The sequence below is a fragment of the Geotrypetes seraphini genome, chromosome 5 (genome assembly GCF_902459505.1).
Source record: "Geotrypetes seraphini chromosome 5, aGeoSer1.1, whole genome shotgun sequence".
NCBI classification, from domain to species: domain Eukaryota; kingdom Metazoa; phylum Chordata; class Amphibia; order Gymnophiona; family Dermophiidae; genus Geotrypetes; species Geotrypetes seraphini.
The window spans coordinates 52,010,402-52,028,433 of record NC_047088.1 but is presented as its reverse complement, the minus strand read 5'-3'; the positions used below and the strand labels follow the sequence as shown (position 1 = coordinate 52,028,433).

The window sequence follows — 18,032 nt, the reverse complement described above, 5'->3', positions numbered from 1 at the left end:
CCCCCTCTAGTGGTAAGAGATATAAACTAAACTAAACTAAACTAAACCTTAAGTTTATATACCGCGTCATCTCCACAGAAGTGGAGCTCGACACGGTTTACAGGAATTAAAAACAAAGAAAGGAACTCCAATGGAAGGAAGGAGGGCTTGGTAAACAGGAGAGAGAGGGGGGGGGGGAAGGGAGGGGGAAGTTACATTTTGGAGAAGAGCCAGGTTTTCAGATGTTTTCTGAAGTGTTGGAGGGAGTTTCTGCAGGTTCCACTATGTGGAATTTCGGATGGGAAGTAGTCCTAGGTTCAGTCTGCTAAACAAAACTGCCCTCTTTATACCATGTAAGTACGTTGTTTTATTTTTGGTATATAATGAATGCCTCCATGGAATGAGTTACAGGGCTCTGCTAATTTGTTAATCTGTCTTCACTGACTATGACAAATCAGTCTAAATACCACCATATTCTGTAATATTGAAACATAAAATCTTCAATATAGAACATAATTAAGGACATAAGTATATAAGTATCACCATACTGGGACAGGCTGAAGGTCCATCAAATCCAGTATCCTATTTCATAAGAATCTGGCAAGATCCCAAGAGTAAAACAGATTTTATTCTGTTTATCCCAGTAAATTTCCCCAAGTCAATTCCAGTAACGCTTTATGCACATTTCTTTTGAAAACTTGTCCAAACCTTTTTTAAACCTAAGGCCCCCCTTTTATCAAACCACAGTAGAGCTTTTTACCGTAGGCTGGCAAGGTAAATGCTCCGATGCTCATAGGAGTTGAATAAACGTCGGAGCATTTACTTTGTCAGACCGCGGTAAAAAGCTGTACCACGGTTTGATAAAAGGGACCCTAAGCTGTTTTACCACATTCTCTGGCAACAAATTCCAGCATTTAATTATAGGTTGATTGAAGAAATATTTCCTCCGATTTATTTTGAATTTTGCAATACTTAGTAGGTTGGCATGCTACTTAGTAGCATGCCACCTAGTCCTTGTATTTTGGAAAGAGTACACAAGCGATTCTTGTCTACCTGTTTCGCTCAATTCAGGATTTTATTGATCTATATCATATCTCCCCTCAGCTGTCTCTTCTCCAAACTGAAGAACCCTAGTCTCTTCAGCCTTTCCTCTTAGGGAAGTCGTTCTATCCCCTTTATCATTGCTGTAGCCCTTCTTTGTACCTTTTTTAATTCCGCTATATCTTTTTGAGGTGCAGTGACCAAAATTGCACATTCTTGATGCAGTCACACCATAGAGTGATGCAAAGTCATTATAATATTCTGCTTTGTTCTCCATTCCTCTCCCGATAATCCCTATCATTCTCTTTGCTTTCTTAGCCACTACTTCACACTACTTCATCATTAATGACGCCTAAATCCTTTTCCAGGGTGGTGATTTTTAATGTGGAACCATGCATCCTAGTTTCCTACGTGCATCACTTTGCACTTACTCACATTAAAGGCTCCTTTTACTAAGCTGTGGTAGCGTTTTTAGCATGCGCTGTCCCCAAGCTACACGGAAAAACTAACCCCAGCTCAATTGAGGCGTTAGCGTCTAGCGTGCGCAGCATTACAGCGTGCGCTAAGCGTGCTCTAAAACCACTAGCGCAGCTTAGTAAAAGGAGCCCTAAATGTCATCTGCTATTTGGATACCCAATTTCTCAGTCTCATAAGATCCTCTTGCAATTTTTCACAATCCTCTCTTGATTTAATAATTTTGACTTACTCTGTGCTGTCAGCAAATTTAGGAGTTCTTATATCAAACAGTGGTAGAAATTGGCCTTAGCACGCCCTTATGCAGGTCTTTCTTGCATGCTAAGGCAATTTACCATTTTTTGTATTAATGGACCCTCACTAATTTTACCATGAGCGGGTGGCCATAAAAGCAGATTGGCATGAGCCCTTACTGTCACCTATTCTGTAGGCAGTAAGGGATCACATACCTATCCTTCGCTAATCAGATAACACATGGCAATGTAGCTGCGCCAACTGATTACCACATAACACACCCATTCTCTGCTCCCAGACCTATGCCCACCATGAAAAAAATTAAGTTTATTTTTTAGCATGTGGTAGGGTTGCCATATTTTCTAATCGGAAAATCTGGAACCCCCTAGACCCGCCCCCCTAGGCCCGCCCAGTTCCGCTCATCCCCGCCCTGTAACACCCTAATCCCGTCCCCAGTCCCACCCTAGCCCTGCCCCCCCGCTGCCTGATCTTGGCAGACAGGGAGGAAGTCCAAGCATAGGAACTCTGGCCGGCACTATAAACCTCTTCCACGCTTTTGTAAAAGGGGGGCGTTAGTTAAGTGCCATCAACTTGTGCTCGAGTCCTAGCGGCATGATGAAGTACAGATCTAAAAAGAGATCATTTTTGTGCTAGTCCGGTAAGGTCCTCCAGCGTCATCCCTGTGGTTGTTTTCAACTTGTCCGGCCATCTGATTGCAGGTCACCCTCTTCGCCTGGTTCCTTAGCATCGTTTAGAATTTGGATAGGCGATTTATCAAATTTTAATAAAAACTTGAAAACTTAATAATAAACTTGTATACTTATGAGCTCCATGGCACTTAATGCACACTAATTCATTAGTGCACACTAAATCCATTAGCGCACGTTATCTGCTACATCCAGAATCATCCTCAACCATTCCCTGCTAACTACTAAGGTATTGATTTAACAGTTGGAAGGGTACCCACTTTAACTGTTAGTTGTTCATGCAATAGTTAATGTGCACTAATATCCTTAGGGATCCTTTTTTAAATTATTTATTAATGATATTATAAATACCACTTTGGACGGACCTATTACTGGTTCCTGGAGATGAGGTTTATAAATAACTATTGAATGAACTGGGTAATCTTCAGTTTCACAATAGATTCTGTTATGAGGTCACAGGAGAATAGCTATTCCTACTTGCTACTATAATGCTTCTTTCTGTCTGGGTTGAAAAGAACCAGTTCTGTTGTAACAATTACATTTTTCCCTCCTCATTTGCATATAAAGTATACTCTGTCACATTATCGAACATAAACCTGACAGAATCTGTGAAGTTACACAAATAATAATCAATAAGAGGGAAACCCCCTCACACAATCTCTGTGGCGTCACAAATCGAAAAAAAAAAAAAAGTAGGTATCCACCCTGAATCTGATATGTAATATTACTTTGAATCGCATCAAAACAGGAGGGAAAAAAGACCTCAGCAGGTACAGTCACATTATGCTGTAAATCATCAGTAGTGACATCATTGACCCCCCTTCTATAACTATAGCTTAAAAAACTCTAAATCATGTGTCCTTGTGTTGTTCACCGTCTTTGCTAATGCATCTTCCCCATAACATACAAATTATTATCTTTGAACGTCCACAATGTCAATCAAGCCGACATGCTTGAAAGATATATTTCGTTAAGATCCACCCTTATCTCATCTTTCGGAGTTAAGAACTGTGGATGCACATTGGACATATTCAAGATGTGTGGATCGTAACTACAAAGTTTTTAAGTCTGCTTGATTGATATTGTGGGCAATACACAATGAAAGATAATAATTTTCATGTTTTAGGGAAGAAGAATTGGTAAAGATGGTGAGCAACATAAGGAAACACGATTTGGAAAGTTTTGGCCTGTAGATGGGGTCAGTGATGTCACTACTGACGATTTACAGCATAGTGTGACTGTCCTTGCTGAGGTCTTTTTTTCCTCCTCAAATGGTGATATTTTGATGTGATTTAATGTAATATTACATACCAGATTCAAGACTGATACCTACATTATTTTCATGTGTATCTGTGAAGTGCCATAAACATAAAAGCACATCAGAAACCTAATTTAAATCCAAACTATTCCATTACAATCAGTACATTCTTACCTGTCTTTCCAGTAATACTGTCCCCAGTGGCCACAAATGTCTTCTATTCCAGCCAATAAATGATCCAAAACCTAAAATAGAAGAGAAAATCATTGCTATAGAACCGTGGCTATTTTAATGCTTTGTATATCACGAGATAAGCCATCTTGCATGTTAAAATTTATGAAGGATGTAGTAAGTCATTACTCAAACTACAGGTACTTCATTTGAGATACCATTTAGAGATAAACTGCTATTTATAATTTGTATGTAGTCCTCTAGAACTGAATCCTCTCAATATAAATATGGTAAGAACATAAGAATAGCCTTACTGGGTCAGACCAATGGTCCATCTAGTCCAGTATCCCGTCTTCATGGAGGCCAATCCAAGTCACATGTACCTGGCAAAAACCCAAATAGTAGCAGCAGTCCATGCCACCGATCCAGGGCAAGCAGAGGCTTCTCCCATGTCTCAACAGCAGACTATGGACTTTTCCTCCAGGAACTTGTCCAAACCTTTTTTAAAACCAGCTACATTAACCGCTCTTACTGCATCCTCTGGCAACGCATTCCAGAGCTTGACTATTCTCTGAGTGAAAAAATATTTCCTCCTATTGGTTTTAAAAGTATTACTCTGTAACTTCTTCGTGTCCCCTACTCTTTGTAAATCTTGATGCAGTAAAAAATGGATCCATTTGTGCCCGTTCTACAGCACTCAGGATTTTGTAGACTTTGATCATATATCCCCTCAGCCGTTTCTTTTCCAAGCTGAAGAGCCCTAACCACTTTAATCTTTCCTTATATGAGAGGAGTTCCATTCCCTTTATCATCTTGGTTGCTCTTCTTTGAACCTTTTCTAGTGCTGTTATATGTTTATTGAGATAAGGAAACCAGAACTGAAAACAATACTCGAGATAAGGTCGTACCATTGAGCAATACAGAGGCATTATGACATTCTTAGTCTTGTTTAATATCCCTTTTCTAATAATTCCTAGCATTTTGTTTGGTGGTTTTTGTATGATTATTTAGTATTGTCACAATTTTGATATCTGGCTAGTGCCTAATCTTGGCTTGTCCAGACGAAGAATTTTTGAGATTTTTGTGTCAGTTTTTATTAGCTCTTATATACTATTAGCTGATCACCTGGCGTTGCCCGGATATAAATTCACTTGAGGAACATTCACTTGAGGTATTAACATCACACAAATTTTCTGTTTTCACTTTCTGTTTAGACTTCACCACACCACAACACACCACACCACAGCTGCACTTCCTTATATACTGTTAAATGACTGTGTGACATCATTCCTAAAGCTGGCATCTCTCCTCCTTTCTGCCCCCTCCCCCCTGCCTCTTCCCATTCCTCCCCTCCACGTAGGTGCCCTCCTTCCCTTCCCCCATACCTCTAGTTGACGTTGTTTGCGGTATTGCCCGGATATAAATTCCCTTGGGTTTTGGTTTACATTCACTTGAGGATTAACATCACACAAATTTCCAGTTTTCAGTTTCTGTTTAGGATTCACCACACTACACCACAGCTGCAAGCCCTTATATACTGTTGACTGTGACATTTTGACTGTGTAACATCATTCCCCAAGCTTCACACCATTGGTCCATCTTATATATTTCAATTCTGATGTATCAGTGTGTGTGTCACCCCCCCCTCCCACCTCCACAGTATTTTTCCCCAGATAGTAAGTGATATGTATACCAAGTTTGGTTGAAATCTGTCCATGCTTTCAGAATTATGCTGGAACATACATATATAAATCTGATTTCATAGAGAGAGATTTATATGGTGTCAACATATATGCTCAATGTTTAGGGCCACCGGATTATAAAGAAAGAATCAGATTATAGACAAGACAACATTAAATTCTGGCATACAGTAGGATATCAAAGACTTTTCTATCTTATTTTTAACATAATGGCCCTAAATTGAAATGCTAAATGCAGATCAGTCCAAAACTGAAGAAATGCAATTTATTAAAGTATAGTAACCAAGGATGATTTACAGTAGTGCAGACATAAAAATATGTATATAAAACCCTACACAGGCCATAAGAACATAAGAATAGCCTTACTGGGTCAGACCAATGGTCTATCAAGCCCAGTAGCCCGTTCTCACGGTGGCCAATCCAGGTCACTAGTACCTGGCCAAAACCCAAGGTGAAGTAATTTTCCATGCTACCAATACAGGACAAGCAATGGCTTCCCCCATGCCTTTCTCAATAACAGACTATGGACTTTTCCTCCAGGAACTTGTCCAAACCTTTCTTAAAACCAGCTACGCTATCTGCTCATACCACATCCTCTGGCAAAGTGTTCCAGAGCTTAACTATTCTCTGAGTGAAAAAAAATTTCCTCTTATTGGTTTTAAGAGTATTTCCCTGTAACTTCATCGAGTGTCTAGTCTATGTAATTTTTATTGGAGTAAAAAAATCGATCCATTTGTACCCATCCTACTCCACTCAGGATTTTGTAGACTTCAATCATATCTCCCCTCAGCCGTCTCTTTTCCAAGTTGAAGATCCCTAACTGTTTTAGTCTTTCCTCATACGAGAGGAGTTCCATCCCCTTTCCATCTTCTTTGAACCTTTTCTAGCGCCACTATATCTTTCTTGAGATAAGGAGACCAGAATTGAATGCAATACTCCAAATGAGGTCGCACCATGGAGCGATACAGGGGCATTATGACATTCTTAGTCTTGTTAACCATGTTTCACCCACACTAAGTGCTGCATTATGGGTTAGCAGAACCAGTGGTGTAAAAGAACTGAATTACTAACCAGGTAAAAGTGGCATAAAATCAAGAGATGGCAACACTCAGCAAACTGTCTCTACAATATTCAGCAGCATAAGCTGAGTGCTCCCATCTCTTGATTTTATGCTGTTTTTACCTGGCTGGTAATGCAGTTTTTATACACCACCTGGTTCTACTAACTCCTGATATGAGCATTGTTTTCTGATCCAGTCCAAAGTGCTTCTCTGCTTTTAGCTATAATGAGAGTTCTTGTCGGGCCTGTCTATGTGGAATAGTAAATGACTCTTTCTCTGACTGTTAGGAGAGGAAAGCAGAGACGCCTGTGGTTTTCAGAGAGGTCCAGGCTGACTGCCTTGGACCCTTGAAAAAGGCTTTGTCAGTCAAAACAGGGCCCGGGTCGGGTCACAGTAGTCTTTTAAACGTCTAATGTGGACTTGTTTTACCATTGTTCGAAGATATCTTGAAGATATAAAAGAAATTTAGTATTTCTCCGCAGTTTGTTTTCTTTTGGTCTACTAATTCCTGATGCAGCCCTTCGCACTGGGGAAACGTGGCCTGTGTCGGGTTTTATATATAGTTTTTATGTCTGCACTACAATAAATCGTTCTTGGTTGGCTGAGCTGCTGTTTTGACCACCAGCTTGGGTTTTGCAAACCGCCTGCCCCGCTGTTTTACAAGACCACATTTATGCCTATACAGTGGCGTAGCGAGGGTTTGAAGCACCCGGGACAGTGGTGCTCCTCCCCCACCCTCACCTCCGTCCCCCACTTCTTCCCTTTCCCCGTACCTCTTTAACTTTCCTTCAGTTATGGAAATCTAATCAACTGTTTCCTTCAATTCTGTTACTCAAGGTCAGTCTGTAACAAAGAGAACTATATCTGCCTGGATTGTTCACTGCATCAAGTTCTGTTATGCTCAAGCTCAGGCTCAGTCTCCTGGTTCTATTGGACCACAAGCACTAAAAACTAAGGCTTCCACCATAGCAAATATGAGATCAGTCCCTCTTCAAGATATCTGTAAAGAGGCCACTTGGTCTTCCATATATACTTTTACAAAGCATTACTGTTTAGACCAGGGCTTAGCACAGGATGTACGCTTTGGACAGTCAGTTCTACGCAATTTATTTGTACTATAGGACCTACCTCCACCCATTCCATAACTTCAGCTTGGGACTCACCTTCAAGTGGGGATGCATATCCCCTGCTTGTCTCCGGTGAAAGCAAAGTTGCTTACCTGTAACAGGTGTTTTCTGTAGACAGCAGGAGAATGCAGCTCCACTTGCCCACCCACCATCCCCTCAACTACTGTATTGTCTACTGGCACTGCTAGGGACACAACTTTCAAGGCAGAGGGAGGAGCTCAAGGAGTAGAGTCCACTTGCACATGCCCAGTAAGCTCAAAGCTTACCATTACCTAGGGAACAGTACCGCCAGTCAGGCTCAGTCAATGGACTTCACCATCACCAACTTGCTGCCTGCATCGGTGTCAGCTCTCCCTCTGCTGTCACTTCCTAGGCATGGGACCCAAAAGTGACATCAGAGGGAGAACAGACCATGGCGCGAGGAGCAGGTTGGAGCTGCTGCTGGCGCCAGCGAAGAGCTAGAGGTACTGTGGGGGAGGGGAGTGAAAGCGTGTGTTCAGTGGGGGAGAAGTAGGAAGGAGCAGGGGGTGCATCTAACATGTCCCCTTGAAACACAAACTGCAGGTGGGAGAGTGTGGGGCAGTGGCTAAAGCTACAGCCTCAGCACACTGCTCCTTGTGACCCTGGGCAAGTCACTTAATCCTCCACTGTCCCACCGGGACAGAGAAGGAAAATGCTTGACGTACCTGAATAAATTCATGTAAACCGTTCTGAGCTCCCTTGGGAGAAGGCATAGAAAATTAAATAAATAAAACAGCATAGAAATTCATCTTGACAATAGGTTTCGAAAATTGGAAGGGTTTGGCGAGAGAAACGTCCATCTGCCCCTTTATGCAACGTTTTGGACGCTTTTCTTTTTTGAATATGAGCCCCATTATCCGATAACCATCAGAATTTGAGCAATTTTGTATTCATCTTAAATAAAGTATAAAACACTGGAGTAACCGGATCCTTTGACCATTCGAAAGTTTCTCTACTCAGCCATAATATTCCCTCACTGTAATGCATTCCTCAACAATATCAATGACTTCCTTCCAAGGCAATGGTAGCCACATCTTCACCAGTTAAAACTTGATGAAAAGAAATGTCAATTCTCACATACCCCTAAATTCTATAATTGCTACCTAAACGTAGGCACCTAATTGCATGCCCAGTTATAGAATAAGGTCAGTTAATTAGCTAATTGGCACTTAATTGGAGATGGGTACCAATAACTGTCCTTAACAAACACTAATTGCACTAATTAGCAGTTGCACACATAACTGACTCACACCTCTATTCTGTAAACTGAGCGCCTAACTTCTCTCACGCACAATTGCAAAGGGGGTGTGGCTTAGGGGCGGGCAGGGACATGCCCAGGATTTAGGCATGATGCTATAGAACAGTGGTACCTAACCCTATCCTGGGAGACCACCAGGCAGTCAGGTTTTCAGGATAGCCCTAATGAATATGCATCAGAGATAATAATAATAATAATAATAACTTTATTTTTTCTATACCGCCATAATCTTGTGAGTTCTAAATGGTTTACAGTGAAGAGAGCTGGACAATCAGCGAATTACAGAATACAAATAGCGAAGATGTCACTGAACAGTCAGCGAATTACAGAATACAATTAGTAAAAAATACACATATTTCTCAAAGTTATCAGCATGGTGTTAATAGTTTTAAAATGGTATCTCATTAGGAGATAAATCTATCGAACAGTGCTGTCTTAATTTCTTTCTGAAATGCGCCGTAGGTCAACCTGGCTCTGTTGATGTAATTGCCTACCCAGGTCTGCTGTTTACTAGCTTGAAACTTGAAAGTTCTGTCCAGAAAGGACCTGTATTTGCAATCAGTGATCCTTGGATAGGCAAAACGATTGCAATTTCTGGTTGTCCTAGTGGGGATGCGTAGCTCGAAATGTGGTAAGAGATAGGTAGGGGCCATTCCCCACACCAGTTTAAAGCAGAAGGCAAATCCAGTCCAAACCTGTTAACTGCGTACTACGTATGTTTAACCTGTAACCGGTTCTGAGCTCTTTGGGGACAACGAGAAAAAAAACAAATTTTAAATAAATAATAGTACCCCTTACTGCAATTATTGTAAGATGGAATCTTTACGGGGATGCTGTAAGTTGCACTCATGTATGTAATCACAAGATACTGTAACCTGTGTTTAATATATGTAAGTAGTATAATGCTGCGGCCATAAAAAATACTTCTTAGGCATTATGTTGTGTGTTGATATTGTGTGTGGGATGAAAGAGTGCCAAGGTGTTGCCTGCCCAGTTTGGGCACCAAGCTAGTATTCTTCAATGAACGCTCTGCACAGAAGGCCCTTTCCAGTATACGAGTTCAATGTGGAAATTCTCAGGGGCCTAACGTTACGGTGCCATTAACTAAATTCTTCCGGCGGTGTCTTCTGAGTATTAAGCCTCAAGAACTGCTCCTCCTTTATCGGTAAGCTTTATTATAATGTTCTCCTACTGCACATAAAACATACAGCGCATTTCGCTTTTTCATTTTTTTCATTAATAAAAGGATCTGCCTGTTAGTCAGCTCTCTACTCATCTCCAGGGGCCTGTGCAAACTAGTTTGGTGGCCCCACCCAGGACTAAGATTTCAAATGAGGTGTCAGATATTTATTTATTTATTTAAGGTCTGTCCTGTGAGGAGGTGAAGCCCAAAAGACAATAACATGGTGCGATCCCTCCGAGAAGTGTGAAACCAAAGGGCAAGGGGGTAATAGACAGAGGAGAGGTAAGGGCGAGCCAGTAGTATGGTGGAAGGAGTATAGAGCAGTGGTTCCAAACCCTGTCCTGGAGAACCACCAGCCAGTCAAGCTTCACCTCCTCACAGGACAGACCTTAAATGAATATGCCTGGAGCAGATTTGCATGCTTGTCGCCTCCATTATATGCAAATCTTTCTCATGCATATCCATTAGGGCTATCCCGAAAACCCGACTGGCTGGTGGTCCTCCAGGACAGGGTTGGGAACCACTGGAATAGAGTATCAGTACTGAGGAGGAGCATGATTACCAGGACTGTCCCATGCCGGAAATGCACCTTGTGCGCCACGCCCCCTGCAAGCAGAGAAGGCAATAAGCAGGACACAATTTTGGAGCCCCCCCACTTCCCTTGCACCCTGTGTGGCTGTACTGCTCACACATCGTTTGCTACCGCCCTGATGATTACCAAGTGGGAGGAAGAGAGAAGGAGATAGAAAGAGAAAAGAAGCTTTAACTTTCAATCAACAATCAGTTACAAAACGGATTCAGTTAAGCGCAGGGCCCCTAGGAGTATGGGGCCATCTGTGGCTGCCTCTGTTGCTGTCTTTAAGTGCTTGCAAGCAAGGGGAATGAATTAAGAAAAGCTAAGTAAATTCTAAAAAAAAAAAAAAAAACTATTTAAAATTAAAGAAAAAAACATTTCAATTGGATTTTACTGGTTATAACGAATGTTATTGGGACTAATGAGGATTAGGACTGCTGCGAGTTATGCTATCCGAGAGGTGGTCTGAAAATCCCTATAAATATTAGAGCTTTGTTTGCACGCATAGAAATTTGTGGGAGTGAAGTTCTCAGATTTTCAAGACTTCTGGTGTTAGTCATGCCTACAGTAATTAAAATACAGATTCAAATAACAATGTCTTATAAAAGAAAATAACACAATTCAATAAAAGATACTGACTATCAAAATACAACCCTAACTTTGAATAAGTCAGGGTTGTATTTTGTTAGTCAGTATCTTTTATTAGACATTGTTATTTGGATCTGTATTTTACTTGTTGGAATTACTATTGTGTAAACCACCAAGAACTGATGGTTTGGCGGTATATAAACTATTAGTATTATTATTAGGTGCCGGGGCTGGTAGGTGCCTGGAAAATCGTTTTAAAACATCAATTAAACAGCATTTTTCACTTAACTAAGGCGCTGTTTATAGAATACGAGCCTTTAAAATCTTCCAGTTTTTGCCTTTCAGAGAGGATATAATCTTCATGATGTTTTGGTTCATTTATATTCATTGGCATCTTGTGCGTTGGGGTTTGTTTTTTTTTTTAATGTTTTTTTAAATCTTTTGACCAAAATTTAATTTACCCCCAGACACCAAGGGTCAGTTTTTAATTTCCAAGGCAATGGAACTGTTTCACTGAAGCGTGCTTGCAATTGAACTGTCACAATAGATGTTTAAGATATCAAGTGTCCTTGTTCATCCGCTATTTTATACTGGCAAAACTACAAGGATGTTTCATATTGAAATGCCTGAACAAAACAGAGACTTTGGGAACAGATGTTTGTAAGCTCTAATGGTGTCTCATCTTCCAAAGAATCATCGCTTTAAACATAATGAGGTTTGTGATTATCAACCACATTTTTCAATCTCTTCAAGGATGAAAAATTTGACAAGAAACAACTACAAAATGAATAGTATTGGGTCCATCAACCATGTATGGACCAGTTTTCCTTCAGCCTTAGTTCTTGAAATACCGTAGAATGAGTAAATTTTTATTAATTTTATGAGGGTTTTGTTGATTGTCTGTCTTTAATTGGTTATTTGAATTTAAGTTACAGCAAGCCATTACTTTGATTACTGGTTTTGGTTTATGGAGAGGAGTCTCTGCTTCAAAGTATTAAATGGTCTAGCCCCAAAATACATCACAGATCTCTTCTCATTCCCAACCAACAGACACGAAAGAAAAACACACATGAAATTTGTCTCCCCACCGGCCAGAGGGTGCAAATATAAGAGACACCATCAACAACTGCTATCATATCAAGCAGCCATATGGGGTAAAGACCTAGAAAAACTCATTGCACACACAAACAATTACGAAGAATTCAGGAAACACCTAAAAACTTACCTATTCCTGAAACACCTAGGCAACGAACCGGAACATCAACCCCCTCGTAACATCATCACATAACTAAACTTGCAAACTGTTAACCCCAAACCCGAATCACTAACTACGAACACTCTACTCAAGTCAGTGGCGTACCAAGGGGGGGGCGGGAGGGGCGGTCCGCCCCGGGTACCAAGCCCTGAGGGGGGGCTCCCGGTCCGGTCCAGTTCCCCCCCCCCTGCGCCGGGTGTCGCGTCTGGAAACAGCCTGCAGCAAGATCGCGATGCCAGAGATCTTTGCCTGCTTCGACTGTTTCCTCCGCCACGGTCCTGCCCCTCATCTGATGTCAGAGGAGGGGCGGGACCGCGGCGGAGGAAACAGCCGAAGCAGGCAAAGATCTCTGGCATCGCGCGATCTTGTTGCAGGCTGTTTCCCCAGGGCAGTAGCGTACCAAGGGGGGCGAGGGGGAGGTCCATCCCGGGTGCCGCCTTAGGGGGGGGGTGCACAGCTGGCCCGGTCCCTATCGCGCTCCTACCCTCCCAGCGAAAGCAGCATCGGCGCCATTATCGAAAAAGGTAATGGCGCCAGGCCTTGGAGCACCAAGGCAGACCGCTTCTCCCCCCTCCCAGCCGAAACCCCGCTGACCATCCTATCTCTCCTCCCCCAAGTGAACCTTTCCGACCCTCCCAGCGAAAGCAGCAAACCTCCCTCCAGTAGCGTCGGCTTTATCCTCCCTCTGCCGCATCACTGATGACGTCATCAGTAACGCGGCAGAGAGAGGAGAAAGCCGCGAAGGAGGTTTGCTGCTCTCGCTGGGAAGGTCGGAAAGGTTCACGGAGGGGGGGGGAGATAGGAGGGTCAGCGGGGGTTCGGCTGGGAGGGGGGAGAAGCGGACTGCCTCGGTGCTCCATTACCTTCTTCGGGCAGCAGCAGCGTTTACAATTCGCTGCTGTTGCCGGCTTCAGGCCTTGTTCTCTGCCTGGTCCTGCCTACTTCCAGTTTTCATGAAGACAGGACCCGACAGAGAGGAAGGCCTGAAGCGGGCAACAGCAGTGAATTGTGAATGCTGCTGCTGCCCGATGAAGTTCAGGACATCAGGACATCGGGGAAGGAGCAGGAAGAAATCGGCTGCTGGCTTTGTGCGGGCTAGGGGGAGAGAGAAAGAAAGGAAAAAATAAAGAGGGGGGGCCAGGGGGAGAGAGAAAGAAAGGCAGAAAGAAAGAGGGGGACCAAGGGGAGAGAAAGAAAGGCAGAAATAAAGAGGGGGTCAAGGGGGAGAGAAAGAAAGGCAGAAAGAAAGAGGAAGGCCAGGGGGAGAGAGAAAGAAAGGCAGAAAGAAAGAGGGGGACCAAGGGGAGAGAAAGAAAGGCAGAAATAAAGAGGGGGGCCAGGAGGAGAGAGAAAGAAAGGCAGAAATAAAGAGGGGAGCCAGGGGGAGAGAGAAAGAAGAAGGACCAGAGACTCATGAAATCACCAGACAAAAAAGTAGGAAAAATGATTTTATTTTCAACTTAGTGATCAAAATGTGTCCGTTTTGAAAATTTATATCTGCTGTCTATATTTTGCACTATGGCCCCCTTTTACTAAACCGCAATAGAGTTTTTTAGCGCAGGGAGCCTATGAGCGTCGAGAGCAGCGTGGGGCATTCAGCGCAGCTCCCTACGCTAAAAACCGCTATCGCAGTTTAGTAAAAAGGGAGGGGGAATATTTGTCTATTTTTGTATAGTTGTTACTGAGGTGACATTGCATAAAGTCATCTGCCTTGACCTCTTTGAAAACCCGCGGAATATAAATGATAATTAACATTTTCTCTGCGTACAGCGTGCTTTGTGTTTTTAAAATTTTATTGTTGGTAGATCATTTTGACTTGGCCACAAAGGTAAGGGGGAGGGAGGGAGGGGAACTGCTGAAAGACATCTAGTAATCCTTGTAGGCTTGACTGCAGGGAATTATTTTTGTAAAATCATGTTTTGTTATGTGACTGGCATTATCTAGACTTTAATTTCTATGAATGAATAGAATGAAAATGATATAAAATTACTTGCTTGTTTTTATGTGCGTGCGCTGAAGGAAAGTGGAGAGAGAGTGGGCTGAGGATGCTGAAGGGAAATGGGGAAGAGAGTGGGGAGAAGACGCTGATTTATAAATTGACAATTGTACAGAATATTGTTTCTTTTTATACTTTAATATAAACAATTCAAGGCTTGTGTGGATGGAATCAGGTGGTTTGCGGGGATGGGGACCGAGCTTACGGGGATTAGTCCAATAAAATGGTATTTTTTTATTTCTCATTATTTGTTTTATTTTTATTTGTTAATTTATAAAGTGGTGATTGTTATGTATCAGGTTTTTCAAATTTACATCTACTGTCTTTATATTTTGCATTGTATTAGAGGACATGTGTTACTGTTTTTTGTGGTGTTGCATTGTATCCAGGGTCTGGTTTCTTGGCGGATCAGTTTAACTTTTGTCTACATATTTCTATTTTTAGTTTGTGATTATTCCATTTTGGGCGAGGGTGTATCTCTGTTCTGTGTGTTCTGAAAAAGACATAGTTTTCAGTTGGCATTGACTACAGGACCAATTGACTGTGCGGGATCTGGCTTGTTTAGTTTTACAATGTATGTGTTGGTGTTCTAGTGCTCACTGCAATGTTTAAGATGCAGCCTTTTCCTAGGTACACTCTTGTGGAGCGATATGTAGATTGGTACTAAAAATCATATTTTTCATATAGATGGGGGGGGTGTCAAAAAATGATGGGCCCTGGGTGCCACATACCCTAGGTACGCCACTGACTCAAGTCACGGAATATTTCTACTTCTGAACAAACAGCTTGGCACTTCCGGGCCTTGCAACACACAAACTGTTGTTAACATTATTAATATTATCAGATGTAGCCTGCTTGACTCTTTAAGTCACTGTACGAGAAGTATACTGCTAACTCCTTAATTCATTGTACGTAAAGCCTCTCTTTATTGAATTTACATTTTCTTTTATTGTATTCACAATCTCTTTTACTGTAAACCGCCTAGAAGTCGCAAGATAGCTGGCGGTATATAAAAATAAAGTTATTATTATTATTAATGGAACTTTGTAGGAAAGTCAGCTGTAAAGGTGTCTATTCTTTAGGCAGAAACCTCCAAATTAAGCCAGTAGGACTAAACATCACTGATGTCAGATGCTCTTCCTTCTCATTTGCAATTGAAGGACTGGCTTTTTTCACTTGTGACAAGGGGCGAATGAAATCATAAAAGCTTCAGACTTCATGAGAAAAAAAAAAAAGATTGTACAAATAGTAGATTACCTTAAGTGAATGAATCAGGTTTTTTTTTTTGTTTTTAAGATCTAAAGAGCATTTAGGTATTTGGACATTTATGAGTTTGAGAAACTGAGGGCTCCTTTTACTAAGGTGCGTTAGGGCCTTAACGCACAGAATAACGCGTGCTAGATCTTAACGCCAGCATTGAGCTGGCATTCTTCTAGAAGTGTATCACGCAGTTTAGCGTGCGGTAATTTTGTGTGTGCGCTAAAAACGCTAGCGCACCTTAGTAAGAGGAGCCCTGAGTGTAATGCACCTGGTGAATGCCACATGTTTATAAATGTCTTGGCTATAAGCAGTGCTGATATTTATATTTTTGTGCTGGGAACAATTTTTGAATCCAATTCACTTTTGTAAAAAAATATACATACTATATGTGTTTGATTGTAAGATAAACATGATACATATTTCAGGCAGGAAATTATATTCTATGGGGCTCATTTTCAAAACACTAAGACATCCATAAAAAATGCATAAATTGGCAAGTGGACGTTTTTCTCATCAAAATGTCCAAATGCCGATTTTCAAGACCAACTTTCTGGAATTATTCCTAGGCTTCTTAGCAGCTGTGGAGTTTGAGGAGGTGTGTTGGAGGCGTGTTATGGGCGGGCTTAGCACTTGGATGTCTTGCGTTGATAATCAAACATTTCCCAAGATGTCTAGGACGTAACTTAGACATCCGGAGCTAGACCTGTTTTAAAAGCCTATAAATGAATGGTGTATCAAAAGAATAGGTGAATTAAAAAATTCTTTAAGACATAAATGAATGTGTAAATGGTAACAAATTGTGGTGGCTAGCAGGTACAACAATGTGAGAAAGCGAAAAATATGCAAGATTGAATCATCAATGATAGATATTTACATTTATTCATTTTATGGCATTAATTGATTTTTATGTCCTACATTCTATTTATAGTTGTATTAATGTCCCCTTTTACAATGCCGCAGTAGCAATTCTCCCGTGGCAAATGCACTGGAGCCCATTCAATTCCTATGGGCTTCGGGAATACTTAGATTCTTAATGTCACAATCCTTTTGGTCCAGTCTCTTTACAATTGTATTATCTCATCTCCAGAGTTCAAGATAGTAATTTAGATGTGCCACTGGCCATTATCAACTTCTTTCTTTTCTTTTCTTCTCCATTTTCACCTCTCATGTAGTAGGAAAACCATACACAACTGAATAGTTCAAGACCCTCAACAAGGAGCCCTCTTAAGTGTTAGCACTTCTGCATCTTAACAGCAAATATTAATGCATGGTAAGGATCATGATTGCATGGCAATTGTTGGGGGTTTGGTCAGCATGTCCTCTGCAGGTCCTACACCAAAATGTTCATTAGTATGCATTAAACAGATGCACTTGATGTCTCCTACTGAGGAGACGCTAAGTGAATCCAAGGTAGCTACACAAAGTAGTATTTAGTATGTACACCAGGGGTGCCCACACTTTTTTGGCTTGCGAGCTACTGTTAAAATGACCAAGTCAAAATGATCTACCAACAATAAAATTTTAAACAACACAAAGCACACAGTACGCAGAAAAAATGTTAATTATCATTTGTATTCGGGGGGGGGGGGTCTGAGAGGTCAAGGCAGATGACTTTAAAATATGCAATGTCACCTCAGTAACAACTATACAAAAATAGGCAAATATACCCCCTCTCCTTTTACTAATGCCCCTCGCAGCTCCCGACGCTCATAGGCTCCCTGCACTAAAAAAACACTATCGCAGTTTAGTAAAAGGAGGCCATAGGGCAAAATATAGACAGCAGATTTAAATTCTCAAAACGGACACATTATGATCACAAAATTGAAAATAAAATCATTTTTCCTACCTTTTTGTCTGGTGATTTCATGAGTCTCTGGTTGCACAAACCTTCTTCTGTAAATCCAATATTTCTTTCTTTCTGCCTACTCCCTTTTTCTTTCTGTCTCTCTATCTTTCTCTCTTCCCCTGCCCCCCTCTTTATTTCTGTCTTTCTCTCTCCTCCTGCCTGCCTATCTTTCTTTCTCTCTCCCCTGCCCCCCAAAGCCATCGCGCTGATTTCTCCACTTCCCCGATTCTTTATTTCTCCCTGCTCCTCCCCCCCCAAGCCACCATGCCGATTTCTCCCTGCTTCCCCAAGCCAGGCCTG

General features: G+C 41.6%; 1 protein-coding gene across 1 annotated transcript in view; it reads right to left on the bottom strand.

Moving 5' to 3' along the window:
- LOC117360296 (sodium/hydrogen exchanger 2-like) overlaps positions 1–18,032 on the bottom strand; it is a 116,081-nt gene that overhangs the window by 47,343 nt on the left and 50,706 nt on the right. The window contains exon 7 of the mRNA XM_033943987.1: positions 3,868–3,938. Within this exon, the coding sequence (XP_033799878.1) occupies positions 3,868–3,938 (71 nt within the window). The remainder of the gene's footprint in view (positions 1–3,867; positions 3,939–18,032) is intronic.